This window comes from Nestor notabilis, unplaced genomic scaffold (genome assembly GCF_000696875.1).
Source record: "Nestor notabilis isolate BGI_N333 unplaced genomic scaffold, ASM69687v1 scaffold2877, whole genome shotgun sequence".
Taxonomy (NCBI): domain Eukaryota; kingdom Metazoa; phylum Chordata; class Aves; order Psittaciformes; family Psittacidae; genus Nestor; species Nestor notabilis.
The window spans coordinates 16,097-34,980 of record NW_009937615.1 but is presented as its reverse complement, the minus strand read 5'-3'; the positions used below and the strand labels follow the sequence as shown (position 1 = coordinate 34,980).

Genomic DNA, 18,884 nt, shown 5'->3' with positions numbered 1-18,884 from the left:
ATAAAATACTGTGTTTAACACACGGAATAGTCCCCGACTGTAGCAAGTTTTCTTCCTAACCATGGAACAAACCAACAAATGTTAAACAGTGTAAATGAATTTTAAAAAGTAATTGCAGAGAGAAGCTCAGAATCATCTTAGTCTTGTAAATTTAAAAGAAAAAGTTGCTTAAAATACCTCTAAGCAAGTACTCATTTTCAGCCAAGTTCTACTTTTCTGACTCCTCATTCCCACTCAGACAGAAAGGAAATAATGACATTTAAAGAAAAACAAATCTTCATCATCTTGTTTAAACACCACTTCGCATTTCAGCTTTCACACTCTCTATTAGCAAGCCAATGAAAAACAAACCAAAAGACATAAGAGTCAATGTCTGAATTCAGTTTACTTCCAAAAGCATATACACTTGCTTTTTTGTTAATGACCTAGTTTTTACACCAACCTGCTCATTTTTACTTGTAAACTCATTTGAATATCTTTCTATCTGTAAAGTAATTACCCTGTGAGTTTTGCAAGAACATTGGTTTAAATAAATTAAAACCAGACCTTTTTGTTGCAGTTTCCTGAAACATCTTCATATTAACAAGCCTAGAATTAATTTCATGCACTTGGTGTTACTATAAGTATATATCCAAATATATTGTATACAGACAGTGATTTTCAATTTAAGAAAAGAACCCAGCTATCATGTTGTAAGAAGATTCTTACCTCAAGTATGTGTACATGGAACACAATAGTAGCTATCCATATACTTGCATTGTATTTGTATTTCTAAAATAAGAATTAACATAAAATAAACCATCTCTTAAAAAAACCCACAAAACAAAAGACCAAGCCTCTTTGAAACAGCCATCATGAGTGTCATGCAATAAGAATATTTAAGAGTGCAATCAGTTTATTCAAGCAGCAATATTAGGAACATACTTTCTGGTAATACAGAAAGAAGAAAATCTTTAGAGTTCAAACTTGTCTATTTTACATGCCTAGAATTGGATACTGGCACCTAAACCACTGTGTGGATCCACTTTTTAAAGCCTGTTGACATACATGTGCACAAATTGAAACCTACAGGGACTGTGAGCTCATAGTTGCAGTACACAAAGAAAATACTGTCTTGTGAGCAGCATGCTGAGAAATATTTGAAGGCTAAGCAAATCTCACCCAAACTGCAAAAAGATTATACTTCTATCTAATGAGGCATTCATTATTACCTAAGTTTATTAAAAATATTTGCAAGTATATTCCAGTTCCACGGGAGAAGTTCATAGGCTTTAGTGAATTGCTGTAATATTCCTACAACCTGTTTGAACAGGGAGAAAGTTACAGCAAACAAGAAAGTGAATTCATTAAACTCATCCAACATTGAGATACCAGCCTCAGATCTATGTGGGTTACTTAGAAAAATACCATTAATCTTTTTATAATATAATCATATTAAAAACATATCCACACAAAGTGTTCCCATATGGAGCAAATTAACACCTTCATCAACATAAAACTCTCATGAGACTCCACTCGGAGCACTGTGTACAGTTCTGATGTCCTCAACATAACAGGGACATGGACCTGTTGGAGCAAGTCCAGAGGAGGCCATGAGGATGATAGGGAGGCTGAAGCATCTCCCATACGAAGACAGACTGAGAATATCTGGGCTGCTCAGCCTGGAGAAAAGAAGCTGTGTGCAGACCTCATAGCAGCCTTCCAGTATCTGAAGGGGGCCTACAAGGATCCTGGAGAGGGACTCTTTGTTAGGGACTGTTACAATAGGACAAGGGGTGATGGGTTCAAACTTAAACAGGGGAAGTTCAAATGAGATATAAGGAAGAAGTTCTTTACTGTGAGGGTCGTGAGGCACTGGAACAGGTTGCCCAGAGTAGTGATGAATGCTCCATCCCTGGCAGTGGTTAAGGCCAGGCTGGACAGAGCCTTGGGCAACATGGTCTAGGGCGAGGCGTCCCGGCCCATGGCAGGGGGGTTGGAACTAGATGATCTTAAGGTCCTTTCCAACCCAAACCATTCTCTGAAAACCCTTGAAAAGTAAATTATCTACACGTTTTTCTTTCTTAAGAAAGAAAAAGGTTATGCTTGGTGAAACATTCATTGCAATATTGTTTGAGTACCTCCCTTGAAAATCTTCTGAATAGACTTAGAAGTTTAAAACATTAGTTATAAATATTAAAGGGGGGGGAGAGGATAAACAAGAAGCTGAGGAAAAAAATTCTGGCACATCTAACTACAAGCATGAAACACTGGCTCTTTAGAAATATCTGGAAGTTTTGGCTTTTATTTCAAAAGGACTAAGGTTATACTATAAATTAATTGGCTACTTTCCTTCCCCCCACCCCTGCTCCATACAAGACAGTACAGTCCACTGCAAAGCCCAACAGGCAGTCTAGTATTTTTCCCAAGGCACACGGTTTGCATCTTTACTAAAGATTAGTCTCACCTTCATACCGAAAGATTAGTGATGTCCTGTCAGAATTTGTCCTCTTTCTAAACCTGCAATTTTTAAAGAGAAATCAGGTGTAGAACAAGTTTCCTTTTTTACCAGGCTACTTCAGATATACCTCTTACTCCATGTAAGATGAAGAAATAAAAAATTCTTGGGGAGGGAAGAGAAGGGGAGACAGACAGGCATGGTAAGATCTTTTTGGTACAGAATTTTGATTTTGTAAAAACAAACAGATCAACTTAATAAACTGAGATCTACACAGCTTTCTGCAGTGTCTGTAATGCAAATATTACAGAAATGCAATAACTTCTGATCACTGAACCAGAAGTTTGTGCTGATTCAGCTGCTGTGAAACTTGGAGATGCCTACCAACGTACAGAGATGATCCTGTCAAATGTACAGTTATCAAATATATTTTAAAAATATAACCTGATAGTGTCCATTAAAATAAGACATCCAAGTAACCGCTCTGCAGTGTCAATTTTCTAAGTCAACAGTCTTCTGTCAAATGTCATCTTCTGATACTAGCTTATATTCTCATACTGGTTTTGATTTTCTTGTTCTTGGTGATGCTCCACCTTCTGATTTTGCTGCTCCATTGGCAATGTTAGCTGTAATTTTGAATTAAAGTAAACAAACTCAATTTTGCTTCACATGAGAAGGTATAGAAACTAGACCAGGGAAACAAAATACATTAAACACAGGAACAAACACATTTATCTGAATTCTCATCTTAAGAGTTGGGGGACAAGAAGAGTCTACCTTCAAGCAGACTAAAGAAATGACTTGCAGCTTATGACTGCAGTCAAAGTATTGGCTTCAGTGGAACCCAAGCTCTCCTTCAGAGTACCTCTACAATTGTGAGTACTTTTGCAATTACAAATAAGATGAACTGATAAACAATGCACAACATCTTTCCACATATGCTGCCAGAGAGCTATAACACCTGTGCTATTCTTTGTTTTCCTCAATTGAGTCAAACTTCTGCTATTCCAAAGCCTAACTGTCTTGGGAACTTAATTGCAATGAAGTTATTTATCTGCAAAGAAGAAAAGAAAAAAGAAAAAAATCCTCTGCAGGTACATTCAGAACAGAAAGGCTGCTCTGGAATTACAAGGAAAAACCATCTTATGAACACCATTATGGTCGAGAATCTTCCAACTGGTTTCAGCTAATGCTGACTCAGCTAGTAATCCTGGAATGCAAAGAGCTTCAAGCCCTCTTAGTAGAAACTAATACATAAAGATCAACTTCACAGAGAGAGCCAGCCTGTGGTAAATTTCTCAAGAAGTTGCATTTTTCAAAGCTCTACCCAAATCTCAGACGTTATGCCCAATTTTTCGTAATGCTATCCAGGGGTTTATATATATGCTAACAAGAATATGAAATTTCAGTTTACCAAATCTTCACAAGTCCCATTTAACTAATTTAATTGATATAACATTGGAATTCAGAAATTATACTTCATTCAATTAAAAGCCTTTCTCCATTAGTTCTCCTTCGCCAGACACTATGATGTTCCTCAAGTTCTTTTTCAGTGGGTTTGATGTTCTTTACATGATGTGTCTTTATAGAGAAGAACTAACTTAATTTTAATGGTGTGAAACATAATACAAGCAGAATTTATGAAATACAGAAGCGATTTCAGATACTTTTTTTACCCCCGGTGTTAAATCCAAAAAGTTATTAGTGCCATTGTAAAAGACTGATTTAAAAAGGAAAGAAAACCCTGGAATCATTTAGCCCAGTTTCATTAAATACTCCTTGCATTTTGATTAACATAGAGTTCAGTGAATAATCCTGAACAGTACCCAGGATTAACACTTACTGCAACTCGCTCTCTGTGTGCTGTCCTCTCAGCAATATGGAATTAGAGAAGAACATGCCCTAACATTTGAAGAGACTTCAAATATTACCTATATTAGATATATCACCTATATCATCTGCATGTTAAAAAACAGATATTTTTGCTGTTTTATAGAAAGGAAAGATGTAAGATGATACATCTGGTATGAAAGCATTTGGCCTAGAAACAATTTAAAAAAGATTTTACACCACTGACCTTTGTCTGGTTCCTTCTTTGTTCGTTTGTTCTTTGTGTTAGTTGTTTTTTTCTTTGAAATCTGGTCCTTAACACGCTCTCTCCATCTCTTCAGCTGAAAACGTACAAACTTCCGCATCATCCAAGCCTGTGTTAGACAAACAGCACCCAGGCAGCCAAGCCTAGTAAGATTTGAGATTTTGGAGACAGACAGATGAAAGTTTCAGTTAACCGTTAATAGACTGTGAATCTGTACTTAATTTTTCTCCAAAAGTCTACTATCGAAACAATTAAAATCTTCATACCACAGGAAACCAGATGTATCAGAAGGCTTTACCCAAGACAAGATGCATCACGCAAGAAGTGAATGGAAACTGTATGCAAGTATATTGCTAGAAGCAATTGGGTTTATTAAGGAGTTACAGACATAGCTTTCAATGGCTGACAGGAAATTGTGGCATTGAGGCCCCTTCTGCCAAGCAATCTATGAATAAGAAATCATGTAGATTGAAAATCCCTCCCACACATTTGATTACAGGCATTAAGTTATAAGAGAGAATGTTGAAGTGATGAGCTTATGCTGAAAATGTAATAAAACTTTTAAATTAACAATCAAGACTAAAATATGCACAAAAATATTTTAGGAAGGCACCAAACAAGTAATTAGTTAAAAAACTATGGGTATTAATATCACCAAATGATACCATGTCCGGTACAGACATTGAGAGGGGAGGGCTGGGGCAGGGGGATGTTTAAAGAGATGATATCCCAGGAAGTTTATTTTTAATTTTTTTCCTTTCCCTCCCTTCTCCTCCCTCCTTCCCCCCCACAAAGAATTCTGTTCTACTACTTTTGTGAAAAGAAGATAGAAAAAGAGAACAAAATTTCTCTTTCCTTAAATACTCAAGAGGAAAACATCGCCCAGGGAAATTCTTCTGAACACATTATCCTCCTGGATTGTTTCATAAAAAGATTCTTTGAAATGCTCCATTATACACACATGAATGTCTATTAGCCTTGGTATACCTCACAGGGAGTATGTTGAAGTTTCCGTCTGCTATGGAAAAATCTGGATTCTCTGCTCTTGCCAGACCAAATCCAAATGTGAGGACAGACAAAGTTAGGGTCAAAAGACGCACCATTACGAAAAGTAAAGCCCAAATGATAAATCTGAAAACAAAACAATGAAATTAATGTGTTTTCTCCTTTTTGTCCATTTCCTTTCAATGAAGTCAAATGTATGAAGAAATTTTCATTACAGTTTTCTTAGCAACAATAGAGAAACAGGTCTGTAGTTTCCAGGGTCATCCTTCCTGCCCTTTTTATAGAGGAGCATCACATTGGCCAACCTCCAATCCTCAGGGACTTGCCCACTAGACGAGGACTGCTGATAGATGGAGAGTGGCTTAGCGAGCTCCTCTGCCAGTTCTTTCAGCGCTCTTGGGTGCAACCCATATGGCCCTATAGACTTGTGTACATCTTAGTGGAGCAAGAGGTCTCTATTTCTTCCAGAATTATATGGACTTCAATCAGTTTCTCATCTCTGCCATCCAACTCAGGGAACTGAGTAGCCTGAGGATGGCTGCTGTGACTATTAAAGACTGAGGCAAAGGCAGCATTAAGTACCTCTGCCTTTTCCTCATCCTCAGTCTCTAGGTTTCCCCCTGTATCCAGCAGAAGACAGAGGTTCTCCTTGGCCCTCCTTTTATAGCTAATATATTGGTAAAAGAACTTTTTATGATCTTTAATGGCAGTGACCAGATTTAGTTCCATCTGTGCCTTCGCCTTTCTAACTTTCTCTCTACATAACCTAACAACATTCTTGCAATTTTCATGGAATGACACAGTTCCTTCTTCCACAGGTGATAAATTCTCTTCTTCTTCCCTGAGTTCCAGCACTGTCTCCCTGTTCAGCCAGGCTAGTCTCTTCCCTGCTGGTTTGAATTTTGGCACATAGGGACTGCCTGCTCCTGCGCCTTTAGTCCAAGCCTTCCTTGACCCCTTTGTCTTTCAGTGATGTTTCCCCAGGAATTCTGCCAACCAGCATCCTAAACAGGCCAAAGTCAGCCCTCTGGAAGCCTAAGGTAGAGGTTTTGCCGACCTTTATTTCGTGATCACTTTGCCCAAGATGGCCTCCAACCTTCACATCACCTACCAGACCTTCTCTGTTTGCGAACAGCAAATCTAGCCAGGCATCTCTCTTAGTTGGCTCACTAACCAGCTGGGTTAGGAACTTATGTTCCACACCCTCCAAGAACCTCCAGGATTGTTTCTTCTTTGCTGTATTGTACTTCCAGTAGACATCTGGAAGGTTTAAGTTCCCCACGAGAACAAGGGCAAAAGACCATGAATCTTCTCCCAGTTATTTGAAGAACACTTCATCTGTAGCTTCATCCTGGCTAGGTGGTCTATAACAGACTCCTACCGGGATATCTGCTTGGCTTGTCTTCCCCCTGATCTTCACTCACAAACATTCAGCCTTCTCACTCACAACATTGAGTTCAAGGCAGTTGATGCATTCCCTGACATACAATGCAACCCCATCACCTCTTTTTCCTTGCCTGCGCCTTCCGAAGGGTCTGTAGCCATTCACTGCAGCACTCAATCATGTGAATTGTTCCACCAAGTTTCTGTGATGGTGATTATGTCACAATTTCCCTGCTGCAACTACATCAACTACATGTTTTTGAGACGTTATCTTCTCTGTTGTATAGTTCTTTCCCTTTCTCACCTTATCAAAAGCAGAACCACCTGCAAGAACTTAGAGGGAATGCTGCTTTTATAACTTCTTTGACTAACTATTTTTAAGAACAAGTGTCCCTACATACAAACATTTACGAACATTTAAGCAAACATGGAAATGACAGGATTAGAAACCAAAACAAAGATATCTGAAATGGTACTTGAGTAAAAACTGCTGCTGCTGAGTGTATTTGCTTCCTTGACTCTATGTAATGACAGTGACTTGCTTGTGAATTCAAAGCAGGTAATAATGGACATTGAACAAGTGGTGATTGCTGCCTGAGTACTTTCACATACATGCAAATCCATTTCTACACAATTAGTAAGCAACGTTCTGAATTTTAATTAATCATATGCAAGATTTACCCTTTTTGCGTGTTTTCATCACAGAAGTGGAAGAGACGTGAGGCATGAAAAATGAGTTCCACCAAATAGTGAGGTACCACCAGAATTAGCCCCAAATGCTGCAAACTATAAAACAGAAAAGTTAGAAATATTAATGAAATTATGAAGAAAATAGATCTGTCTATTCAAAACAAACATGCAGATACTTACTTTAATATATAGGCACCAGAGATATGAGTAATGTAAAGGCAAATATAACATAGCTGCCTTGGAATATCTTCCTAAAATTAGAGAAATTATAATAAATGCTGTTACAGTTTAACTATATTTTACAAAGAAAAATCTTATCATTCAGTAGGTTTGATTATTTTTTTCCACACTACTGTATAAACTTCTCAAAAAAGTATCTGAATCAAAAACTACAGACCACCTAGACTATATTTAGGTAACTGAATACACATACCACAGAATAGTTTGGGTTGGAAGGGACCTTAAAATTCTTCTAGTTCCACACCCCTACCATGGGCAGTGACACCTTCCGCTAGACCAGGTTGCTCCAGGGCCCGTCCAACCCGGCCTTGAACACTGCCAGGGACAGGGCAACCTCTGCCTGTACCTCACCACCCTCACAGTAAAAATATAAATATGTAGATGTTTATATAGTTAATATAAACAAAACTATTAATACAAATAATTGGAAAGAATAGATATTTAGTTAACTGTACTGACAACTTCTCTCCATACCTTTTGGATCTTTTGGAAGTATAGCTCCGGCAGTGCATGAAGCCAATAGGCTATCTGGCAAATATAGAAGAATTTTTCCTGAACACTAACAAAAATTCAGGTTAAGAAAACACCAGATGATGAGTTTTCAAGCTTTCAACATGAGATACAAGATTTTATTTAATTATCTTAAATTAATTCAGTCTGACTCATTATAGTTTATGATTTCTAAATCACAGTAACCACAAATACAAAACAACTCTGGTGACAGTTTTTTGAAACAGCATCCATTAACCTTCGTGATAGCATGTTCTGAGTCACCTTTTGACACAGTAGGAAATAAAAAACACCAAAAAAACTAACACACAGACACAGTTAATCCACTGAGCAGTGGAACTCCCTAAAAAATGCATATTAACCCTCTTTCCTCTGTCGCACTCACTGGAGAAAAACGGAGCTGGGGGGGGGGGCGCGACAAACAACGCAGTTTTGTAAGCCATGTTACTTAAAAATAAATACCCCTCCCCAAACTACCTTTGGATAAACCAGCACTTTTCAAACAGAACAAAACACTTTCATTGAGTTGTCATTTTTATAAGGTACTAATGCCACTGCCTTATTAGTGGTTCCCTAAAATTTGGGGTGGTTAAGTATTTAGTTATTAGAATAACCACAGCTTGTTCAAATAGAAAATAGAACACTTACAGCATACGAGAAAAGGGATAATCTTTCCAGAACGAAGTTAGGTTCATTTTGAATTCTTCCTAAAGGAAAAGGCCATTGATTTAAAGACTTTCTTAATATTTTAAGCCTATTTTTTTAATAGAAGCATCAAATAGAGTGACTTACTGCATTCAAAATACTTGCTCCCCATATAAATGAAAACAAGTAGAACAATGCAAGCTGTCCTGATTCATTGAATTTGCTCTGCTCTGGTTTTGACAGCTGCAGATGTCTATTAATTTTCTGCAAATGAAAAGTTGATCAGTAAATGTAATTTCTAAACCACAAAAGCTATTTGGGAGTTAGTGCTCACTCCTGATTCCTCATTCTGATCTTCCATTCCTCAATCAAAATACACAGCTCCCACCATTTAAGACTTTGATCAGGACTTTGTATGCCAATTAGCTTCAATAAGACTTGCCACTCTGGTAAAGTTCACATGGAAAATCAGATAACATATTAAGACTAATTTTTTTCACCCATAATCAGTCACATTGCTTCATTTTTCCAGTCTTTTTTCACATTTAAAAACCAGCTGAGCATCTGTGGCACAGATGATCTATTTGCAAAGACATTCTAAGACCATTCAATAATAGATGGTCTTCACAATAACTTTAACAAATTCATCTTGCTTCCCAACTGAGTTGGTATAAAAGAGCACATGTTGAAGTCCGAGCTCCCTCTTTGAGGCAAAGCTCAGCTGGCAAAAAGAAATCCACCACTGCAGTAACTTTCAGTTTTGATTGTTCTTATACATCTTACAAATCTAACACAGACCTCATTCATAGGTATCTTGAGTACACCATGAACATTTAATGTCTGGGTTTACAGAAAAATGTAAGTTACATTGATGGAAAGTAAAATTTAGTGGTTTATACCATTAATAAATTGAAAAAATATCACTTTTAAAATATCACAGAATCATTTAGGTTGGAAAAGACCCTTAAGATCACCGAGTCCAGCCATTAACCTAACACTATCAGGTCCAAGTCCACCACCAAACCAAGGTCTAGTTGCATTTTTGTCAAAGGACAAAAGGATTGATCATAACAGGGCTTCTAAATGCTAAACCATTTGTGTACCATGGCTTACACAAACCTGAAGAAAAACTCTTAGCAACTGATGGCTAAAAATAACATGATTATAAAAGTAAATGATAGCCCAGTAATAAACTTACATCTAATATGCACTCCTGGATTATAGTATGCACTTTAATAGCTACAAGCATGTAGAAGCTGATTGTGGCAATGTCTTTGGGACCATAGTCGTAAAAATCAAACTGCTCACTGTTGTCATCTGAAAAAAACAAAAAGTAAACCAAAAAGTGTGTAATTTTACATTCTTCTGAGGGAGTATACTGTGCAACTGGCAAAGGGCAGCAGTGACCACTGTTCTTGGAAGTTATAACTAGTGTCCTGTATCCATTTAACACAAGTTTTACATTTTGGAAAATTACTTTCTATGCCAAGTTAGATAACTTGGAACTTCTTTTCCTTCAATACAATAATACCATTATAAGCCTAGAGCAAACTACTGAGAGCACTATACACTGATCTGTTGCTTTAATCCATTTCTTTCATTCTAGGCCATTAAAAAAACAAAACAACAACAACAAAAAAAAAACCAACAAACCCCACATCACACCCCACCACGCTGTCCTCTATAATTTGGTAGAGACCAAATGAGATTCCATCTTAAGAAGCATGACTATATATAGGAAAAAAGAAGCTATATAGTGAGGATAGTATCCCTAGTAGTTTGGCACATTGGTAAGTAATAAATGCCCCAGAAGTAGTAAGAAGTTCTCATAAAATAAAAAAAAAAAAAACAAAAAAAAAAAAAAAAAAGGGAAAGGGGAAGGGAAGGGAAAGGGAAAGGGAAAGGGAAAGGGAAAGGGAAAGGGAAAGGGAAAGGGAAAGGGAAAGGGAAAGGGAAAGGGAAAGGGAAAGGGAAAGGGAAAGGGAAAGGGAAAGGGAAAGGGAAAGGGAAAGGGAAAGGGAAAGGGAAAGGGAAAGGGAAAACAACATTCACACGTATTACAAAAATATGAGAGATGTTCCTATTTACTGTTTCTAAGTGTGGGAGAATTTACAAATGAAGTTCAATTAAATTTTAAAAGCATGTACCAGGAGCAATAAACCTAAGGAAGCCTTATTTTGTAGGGTTGTCTCTCCTTTGGCCCACAAACATCCATTACAACCACCTCCCTTTTCTTTACACATCTGAGACACTGCAGTTGAAAAGAAAGAACTTGGACTACAACTAATCAAGAGTCATTCTCAACCTGATTTACAGGCTGCATGTCTAACATTTCCATCATTGAGTTTTCCCTTGAAAGGGCATTAATTTGGATGTCTCTTATCTATACAGCCACTTCTCATAAACAGCAAGGAATTTTGTTATCTTTAAGACCTTCACCCTTTGTCAAACTATGTTTGTCTTGTTCAAAAGCCAAACTGCAGAAATACAGACTTCAAATTATTCTAAATTTTTTTTCTTTAAAGGAAACTCGGCCAGAAGGTGTCAAGAAAGCAATTGCTGCTTCCTCTAACATGAATAGTACATTAAGGTCCTGATGCACAGGACATTCATAGGACTCCAAGTGTCAGATATCCTATTTCTACATTTGAAAGTTGCTTGTGGTATAATCAATGAACAAGTAATTGCATAGCAAATGCTATTGCTGCCTGGTCCCTACCACTGCTTTTCAAAATGGACCTTTACTAGCAATATATTCATTGTTTTCAGAGAGTCCATGCTGAGACCTCAAAATTGCTTGTGCAGAACTCCACATCTCCTAATAAAACTAAGGGACGTGATACATTGTTCATTCCATTGTAGGTATGTACGTATACACATATATACACACACACGTATGCACCAAACACTATGAAGAAGTCACATTGCAGCATCTTGGTAACCAACACATGGATTTGACTTTTGTCTCCTCTATTTTATTTCTACTTGATGCTGCTCAAATGTCAGTAAAACTGACTGGGTCCATCTCAAGTGTTCAACATGAAATATCTTGGGAAACATTTGCAAAAAAGGATAGATAGTCATTCCTGCAAGCAAAGTTGATCAATGCATTATTTTGAACATACTGAATGCAGTTAGAGTACTACATTATTTGGAAGAGCCACAGCACAGAGGTCTCAAATTTGGAAGCCAAGATTAGAACAAAAGTCATACATTTTACTAATTTTTGGGGGAAAAAAACCCCAAAACTGCCTCCCATTGTTATTTATTGAAGCAGGAACATTAGTTACTTGAGAATAATAATGTGATTTTTTTTAAATATAAACCACAAAATCCATTCCTAATGACACAAGAAATCATGAATAAACAACAAATATATAGAAAAGTACAGAAATATTCTGTTACTTGGTAACTCCTGTTGATTGTACCAAAAACTGGAAAGAATGCATGCTTTTTGCATGGTTTTCATATCAAATTTACATCAAAATGCATGTTAGTAGCAGTGTTAGCTATGGGAAAAATAACCCACTTATTCATAAGCAACAGAATGTATCAGAATGTATCAGTGAATACAGTATTAGTAAATCCAAAATTAGACAGACAAACATGAGAGAAATACTATATTATAGAAGTGAACTGAATTCTTGCATTAAAAAAAATAGATTTGATTAATCTCACCAAGGGTATAGGTGACATTGTACTGCACAGCAACAAACATGATGGCATACTTGGATGGGACCTGAAATTCAAAGAGAAACAGGGGAAAAGTATCAGTTTTTTCAACGAGCTAGACTATAAACACCCAAAACTAGAAGATTATGACATCAACTCCATCAGAATGTTCTTCTATACATGATTTCAATCAAAGATGTCCCAAAAGTGTTATTGATCTCCACAATATTTTGCCTTGTTGCAAAACCTTTACCATTTACTGCATAGGGTCAGGCCTTGAATTATGTCCCTTTAGCTGAGGATCAAATTACTCTTTTACTAACCAACATTTTAAAGCGTTTAGAAGTGTAAATGGCTTTCATCTATTTCAAAAGTTAAAAACCTCAAATTAAATCAGATGGAAAGTTTCACCTAACTTTGCAAGATAGTAAAAAGCAATGCTCTGGCTAAGTGTCCTGTAAATAAATAGTGAATTCAAAACATCAGAGTAGAATTATAAGATTAATCAATTTCTTGTATGATAAATCAAACATTTTCTAAAAATTACAGTACAAAGTAACCAATGTTATACTTTCATGTTACTTTTTCTCCAATGGCAAAGCTAGCAAAAAAAACAACCAACCAACCAACCAATCAAAAAACCCTAAATATCCCAACACTTTCAGCCATTCCTACCTCTTCAAAATATTTTCCCATTCCCATGCTGCAGTATATTTAGCCCTGAGCTGTAACAATGGAACTGTATATAGAGTAGATTTCTGTATGACCCTACAACTGAGAAATAAGAAGTAAATGTGTCCGCTTGGTTTAGTTAAAAACATTACATTATCTGGTTTGCACGACTTTAAAAACAAACAGTTGTGCTAATATAGCCAAAAGAGTCATAAGCTTTAACACAAGGATATAAGTGGAAGATTAAAAAAAAAACCCAACAAACAATCAACCAAACAAGAAGACCTATCCCTGGTTCCTTTGCTGCAAAAAAGGAAAAAAGGCAATACATCCTACACTGCCAGTAGCAAATGCATTTATTATTTTTGTAAGCACTCAGTTATCTAGATCATGAATCAGAGAAGTACAACAGGCATAATCTGAAAACTGGTGAAAAAAATACATTGTTGAGGGTTCTTTTAGAGTTTCAGTTCAGCTGATCTTCATAGATATGACTTAAAACAGAGAAATAGAAACTGAAACCAGAAAGCTGTTTTCGTCAGACATTACATCATCTGAAAGTGTAATTAAGAACATTCATGTATATAAAACAAGCACTAATTTACCCAGCTATGAAGTAAGCAAGAGGCACAACAATGCAAAATAAGATCAGTAGCAAAAAAAGGGAGGAAAAGGCAAATTGCTTCAGTACACTGGGAGGGCACCTGTGAAATTAAGCAGTAGAGGAGTCATAAGACTGCAGAGTTCTTTTAAGAGGAAGCCTTATTAAGGAAAACGAAAGTACTGAATTTGCTGGCATACAAAATTGACTTTCAGACACTGCAGTTCTATGAACAATCTAACCTTTTGTAAGCCAGCACTACCATCAAAAGGAGCAATTCTGCCTTTCTCTTTACTGCCAGTTGCTTCTTGTCTCTGTCCCACACTTGTGTGATCAAAAGTAGTGGTGTGGTGAATTGGACAGGAAAGTTATACAAGTTAAAACCGACCCAGCAACACAGGAGGGAGCAAAAACCCCTATTAAGCTGAACACATAAATTTCCTAATATGCTGCACATAAGTTACATATGGGTTTTGAGATAACCAGATGTAACTTGTGCTATGCTTCTATTGTGCTTGTTTGAATATATACTATTATACTTCTTATTGTGTAATTTAAACAACTGCATCTTTTTGATGCAGAAATTATTTTGATTGAGACACCTCCCATTTATTATGAGAGAAACAGTGGTGCTGCTACAGGTTAGACCTCTGTATTGCAGCTCTGCCCATTCACTGCAGAAAAGCAGGCATACAGGAAAGCAGGAGAGAGGCTTTTGACAAGGGCACGTAGGGACAGGACAAGGGAGAATGGCTTTAAATTGACAGATAATTTTTTCCCCCCAATTGATGCTGAAATATTTCAGTGAAGTATTTAAGCTGCTTATCCAGAATTTAAACTCTATTTACCATGCCTTATTCTATACTCAACACCATCATAAAATATTCACATAGCAGCACACACACAGATTTTGTCCCAAAAGTGGGAAAAAGAGGCCTAAAAGAGGTGCCTAATCCATCACCCCAGAAACTAATAAGCAGATTGCACACGGAAATAAACCTGACAGTAACTTTTAAGTACACAGACAAAGAATTCAGAAGTTCATCTGAGACTGTCTAATCCCATATTTTTCTTCAGATTATCCACCACTAGGGAGCTGAGTGAATGGCAGAAATAGACACAGTAGTGCAGAATGGTGAGCAGCAGTTTTTAACTACCATCTGGTTAAGCATGTTCAGAACAAGAGTGTGGCTGAAACCCTCTTTATGACAATGTTCCTAACTGCTTTACCATGTGGACTTTTGAACAGAGTGAGGGAAAATGTAAACAGACACAGCAAAGAGACATAAAAAGACTCTAAGTAAGAAGGCTTGAAGAACTTTATAACTCACAAGACTGTAACTGAGTACAAGGGAGCTTATAGGAGGGTGCTAGGAATGAAACATATGCAGAGATGAAGGGAAACTGGACGACAAAAGAGCAGCAATCTGACAGAAGAGGGTAGCAGTGCGGGGTGCATAGTGAGAGCAGGAGCTGGCAAAGACAAGTCAGTAGACAAGACACTGGCAGGATGCGAGCTGAGCAGAGAAGTGAAACTTGCTGCACAGACAAGACACGCAGAGGAAGATGCCCGAGCAGGGTGTCATAGTGTGAGGCATCGGGTAGAGAAGAAATAGGGACATAACCCGGTAGAGAAGAAGGCAAAAGGCAGCCGGAACCAAAGAAGATGTGACAGAGCCGCTTGCAGCGAGATTGAGGGATGTTCAGCGGGGCTCCCGAGCGGAAAGCCAAGAGCACCGCGGTACCCCACAGCAGGACCAGGGGCTGTGCTGCTCGGCCACCACCAGCCCCCTCACCCCCTCCGGTACCTCAAACAAGAACCACATCAGGATGGCCATCACAGCGAAGTCCACGATATCCAGATAGCCCCGAATGATAAAGTCATAGTTTATCACGGCCGGGGTCCTGTATCTCCTGCGGAACCTCATAACAGTGACAAGCAAACCCACCCCAACAACCACCACCTCACACGCAGTAAAACACCGCCTGTCCAAAGGGCCCACCCGCTTCCGAGTTCCGACCAATCAACCTTAAAACTGCTTATGATTGGCAGGTCCTGGCAACAAATAGTGAAGAGCGGGTTCTAAGGAGGCGGCGCTTCGGATGCCGCGGGCGGTGCTTCGGAGCGCCGTGGGGGGGGTTTAGCCCGGGTCCGGTGTGGGTCACAGGGGCCCCTGCCAATCCCACATGCGAGCCCGCGGGGCTCCCCTGGAAGGCGGCCGCGGACACCAGTGGGTGGAGATTGGCTCCTATGGGAGGCGGGCTCCGTGGAGGTGGGGTGAGCGCTTTGTGGTTCTCTACGGTCCACCCCGGCGTGGCCTCTGTGGAGGCCGTGCTCGCCGCAGCTCCCGTGGCGGCCAGGTAGCTCTGTTCTCCGAAAGCCCTGCGAGGCACGTTGGTCGGTCTGCTCTCCTCACGAGTCCCAGGAGTGCGGCCCGCCTGGGTGGTGGGAAGTGGCTCCTCATCACCCCCCCTCTGGAGCTCTGCCGCGCTCCCGCACTTGCGGCTAGACACAGCTGTTGAAAAACTGTCTTTTTTAATTTCCTCTCCATTAAAATGGGAGAAAGGGGATTCAGAGCTTTGAAGTCCTAAAAATGTGTACACTTGGCTATCTAGCTGGAATTTAGGTGGGAAAGCCATACCAAGTTATCCAAAGGGCATCCAGAGGGCAGCGCTGGAAGAGGAAATAAAACTTAGGTCCCATGTGGCAGCCCGGTGTCTCCCCTGCTGTGCTGAGCGTGGCCTCAGCTGAGGCCAATGAAGAGAGGGCAAATAGGACCTAAATTCAGTTCAGCTGTGAAGTAGTTTTGCTTCCTATTGATTATTTAAATAGGTAATGCTCACTGAAACTCTTTTTTAGTATTCCTGAATTTGCTTTGTTAAACGTTCTGCTTAGTTGTTGAGTTTTGCTGTGCTCGTACTCCTCTTCCCAGCCTTACTTTGAGTTTCAGGCTGACGTATTCAGAAACTGGACTTTGCATTTTAAATTAAGAGTTGCTACAGAGCACAGGTGCTATTTGGGACATTCATTTGGGAAGCAACTGCCATGCATGTGCTTTTTCTCAGCTGAAAAGAGGAATTAAAAACAAAATACTTGTAGCAAGTTGTTTACAAGTCATGGCTGATTTATTAGAAAGAAACAGTATAATTGAAAGTATTTCGTAAGTGTTTAGCATACTTGCTGCTTCCTTTCTTTTTCTAAAGCTACAAAAATAATGCTGAGAATTAACTGTGATTCCAACCAGTTTCATTTCTTCTTGGAACACATCAGAGACAGGGGTGAGGAATGCTGAATAGGAATGGGAAACAAGAAATAGGAACTTGTAGTTTAATTTTGGAACCCAGAATATACTAATTTGATACAATTTATGCCATTCTTTTAACTATATCAGAGTAAGCAAGCTCATTTAGATTTTTATTGGCTGGCAGTATGGTTTTCTAGAAGATACCTAGTGTAAGGGCTTAAAGAATGTCATTTAAGCTCTAAGTCCCAGGTATAAAGACCCAGAGGGGTTTTTTATCTCTTTGGTTGCAGTGTTTCTCTGTTACATGTGGGCCCATTTAACATACAGCCCACCATGTTATTTCCATTGCCCTATCCTTTAATCAAATAAGCTTAACAAATGTTGCTATTCTTATTTTCATAGTTGCTTTTTCTAGTAAAAAAAAAAGTAATCAAAACAAAAAAAAACCCATAGCCTTTAGTTAAAACACGATTTCCCCTTTTCAATTGGTTTGTCATTTTATTTATTTAGTCAAGGAATTAAACAGAAAATTAGAAAGTTATGTCCCACCAGCCACCTAGGTTGAAAACAACTGCATAGGCTTCAATAGTTAGTCTGCTATTAAGTTTTATTGATTTGTTGTTCTTCTATACAGAAAGCAAAATGAAATTAATGTTTTTTGCAGAGTTGTAGAAATCAACTGGAGATCTGCTTGATCGCACGGAAGTAGCTAAGAATGACTCCTTTATTTCGTACTTCATTTAAACAAGAAGACCTAATTCAGAGAAGAAAACAGATCCAGTTATTGGCATGGGGTGAGTAAACCCAGTTTAAAAATCACAAGGCAAATACATTCAAATTCACTGTATGATTTCTTTTGTGTGTTAAAAGACCATCCAAGATTGGGATTTTTTATTTATTCACTTTTTATTATTTTATTGGGCATTGCTTAAATACAAGATAGCATAGAGACTAATGGAATTTAGGATCAAGTAGACAACATAGATTCACTGTGGGGAAGGATGGTACCCTGTAAACTGTGCAATGCTATCAAAACACTGTGTTGTTTTGGGACTTCGAGATGGGGGAGGAGAAATAACTTAGGAAAGGGTAATCTGGGAAAACAGATGAGAAGAGGGACCTGTGTAAAGCATTGAAGAAGTCAGACTGGGGCAAACATCCATTGGAGTGGTGGAGTTTATTCTCTTCATGCTAACCATTTTGCCTGCGCAGAATCTTCCTAAAGCTCGTTGAGTTTTGTTTATGGGGCATAAAGGGTTCTACTATAATTCAAGAAGGATAATGACAGATATGAAGTAAAACAAAGTGCAAGAGTCATATATCAGATGTTTTCACTTTTCTGTACCTAAAAGCAAAACTTAAATGCAACAGATTCAATAACTGGCATTTAATGACAACCATATAAGACCCAGTAGCAGTTTGTTTTGATATATGTTAAAAAAAAGAACCAAAACACAACACACACGCTCCCAACAACATCTAATTAAACAGTATTATCTGAGATTAAAATTACAAGAGCCTATTAAGCATTGCCCATTTGGGAATAAAGGAATTACAAAAGGAACTAAGAAGAGGGGTATTCTGTCACACTATGGCTTTTCATACCAAGAAATAGTTTGGGCTTTCCTTTAAAGTATATGTTCCAGTCACTTTTGCAGACAGGACTCTAGACGAATGATTGATATGTTT

The 18,884-nt window shown here is 38.3% G+C and overlaps 1 protein-coding gene across 1 annotated transcript; it reads right to left on the bottom strand.

Annotated features, from left to right (window-relative positions):
• Nucleotides 1-2,989: 2,989 nt before the first annotated feature.
• On the bottom strand, nucleotides 2,990-15,878 carry LOC104409099 (translocating chain-associated membrane protein 1-like 1). The gene is made up of 11 exons (XM_010018888.1): nucleotides 15,759-15,878; nucleotides 12,684-12,744; nucleotides 10,204-10,322; nucleotides 9,153-9,269; nucleotides 9,009-9,067; nucleotides 8,325-8,409; nucleotides 7,791-7,861; nucleotides 7,602-7,706; nucleotides 5,520-5,663; nucleotides 4,515-4,675; nucleotides 2,990-3,063 (listed from the first exon to the last, which is right to left on the bottom strand). Exons 1-11 carry the CDS (start codon nucleotides 15,876-15,878, stop codon nucleotides 2,990-2,992), a joined length of 1,116 nt encoding a protein of 371 aa, XP_010017190.1.
• Nucleotides 15,879-18,884: the final 3,006 nt, after the last annotated feature.

What these genes read in the sequence shown, in the direction of transcription:
- LOC104409099 (XM_010018888.1), bottom strand. Translation starts at nt 15,878, where the DNA reads ATGAGGTTCCGCAGGAGATACAGGACCCCGGCCGTGATAAACTATGAC. An exon ending in GATGAAAACACGCAAAAAGG is followed by an intron (nt 5,664 to 7,601) that starts GTAAATCTTGCA and finishes TTTTGTTTTCAG; the next exon opens with ATTTATCATTTGGGCTTTAC. An exon ending in TTCAACATACTCCCTGTGAG is followed by an intron (nt 4,676 to 5,519) that starts GTATACCAAGGC and finishes AAATCTTACTAG; the next exon opens with GCTTGGCTGCCTGGGTGCTG.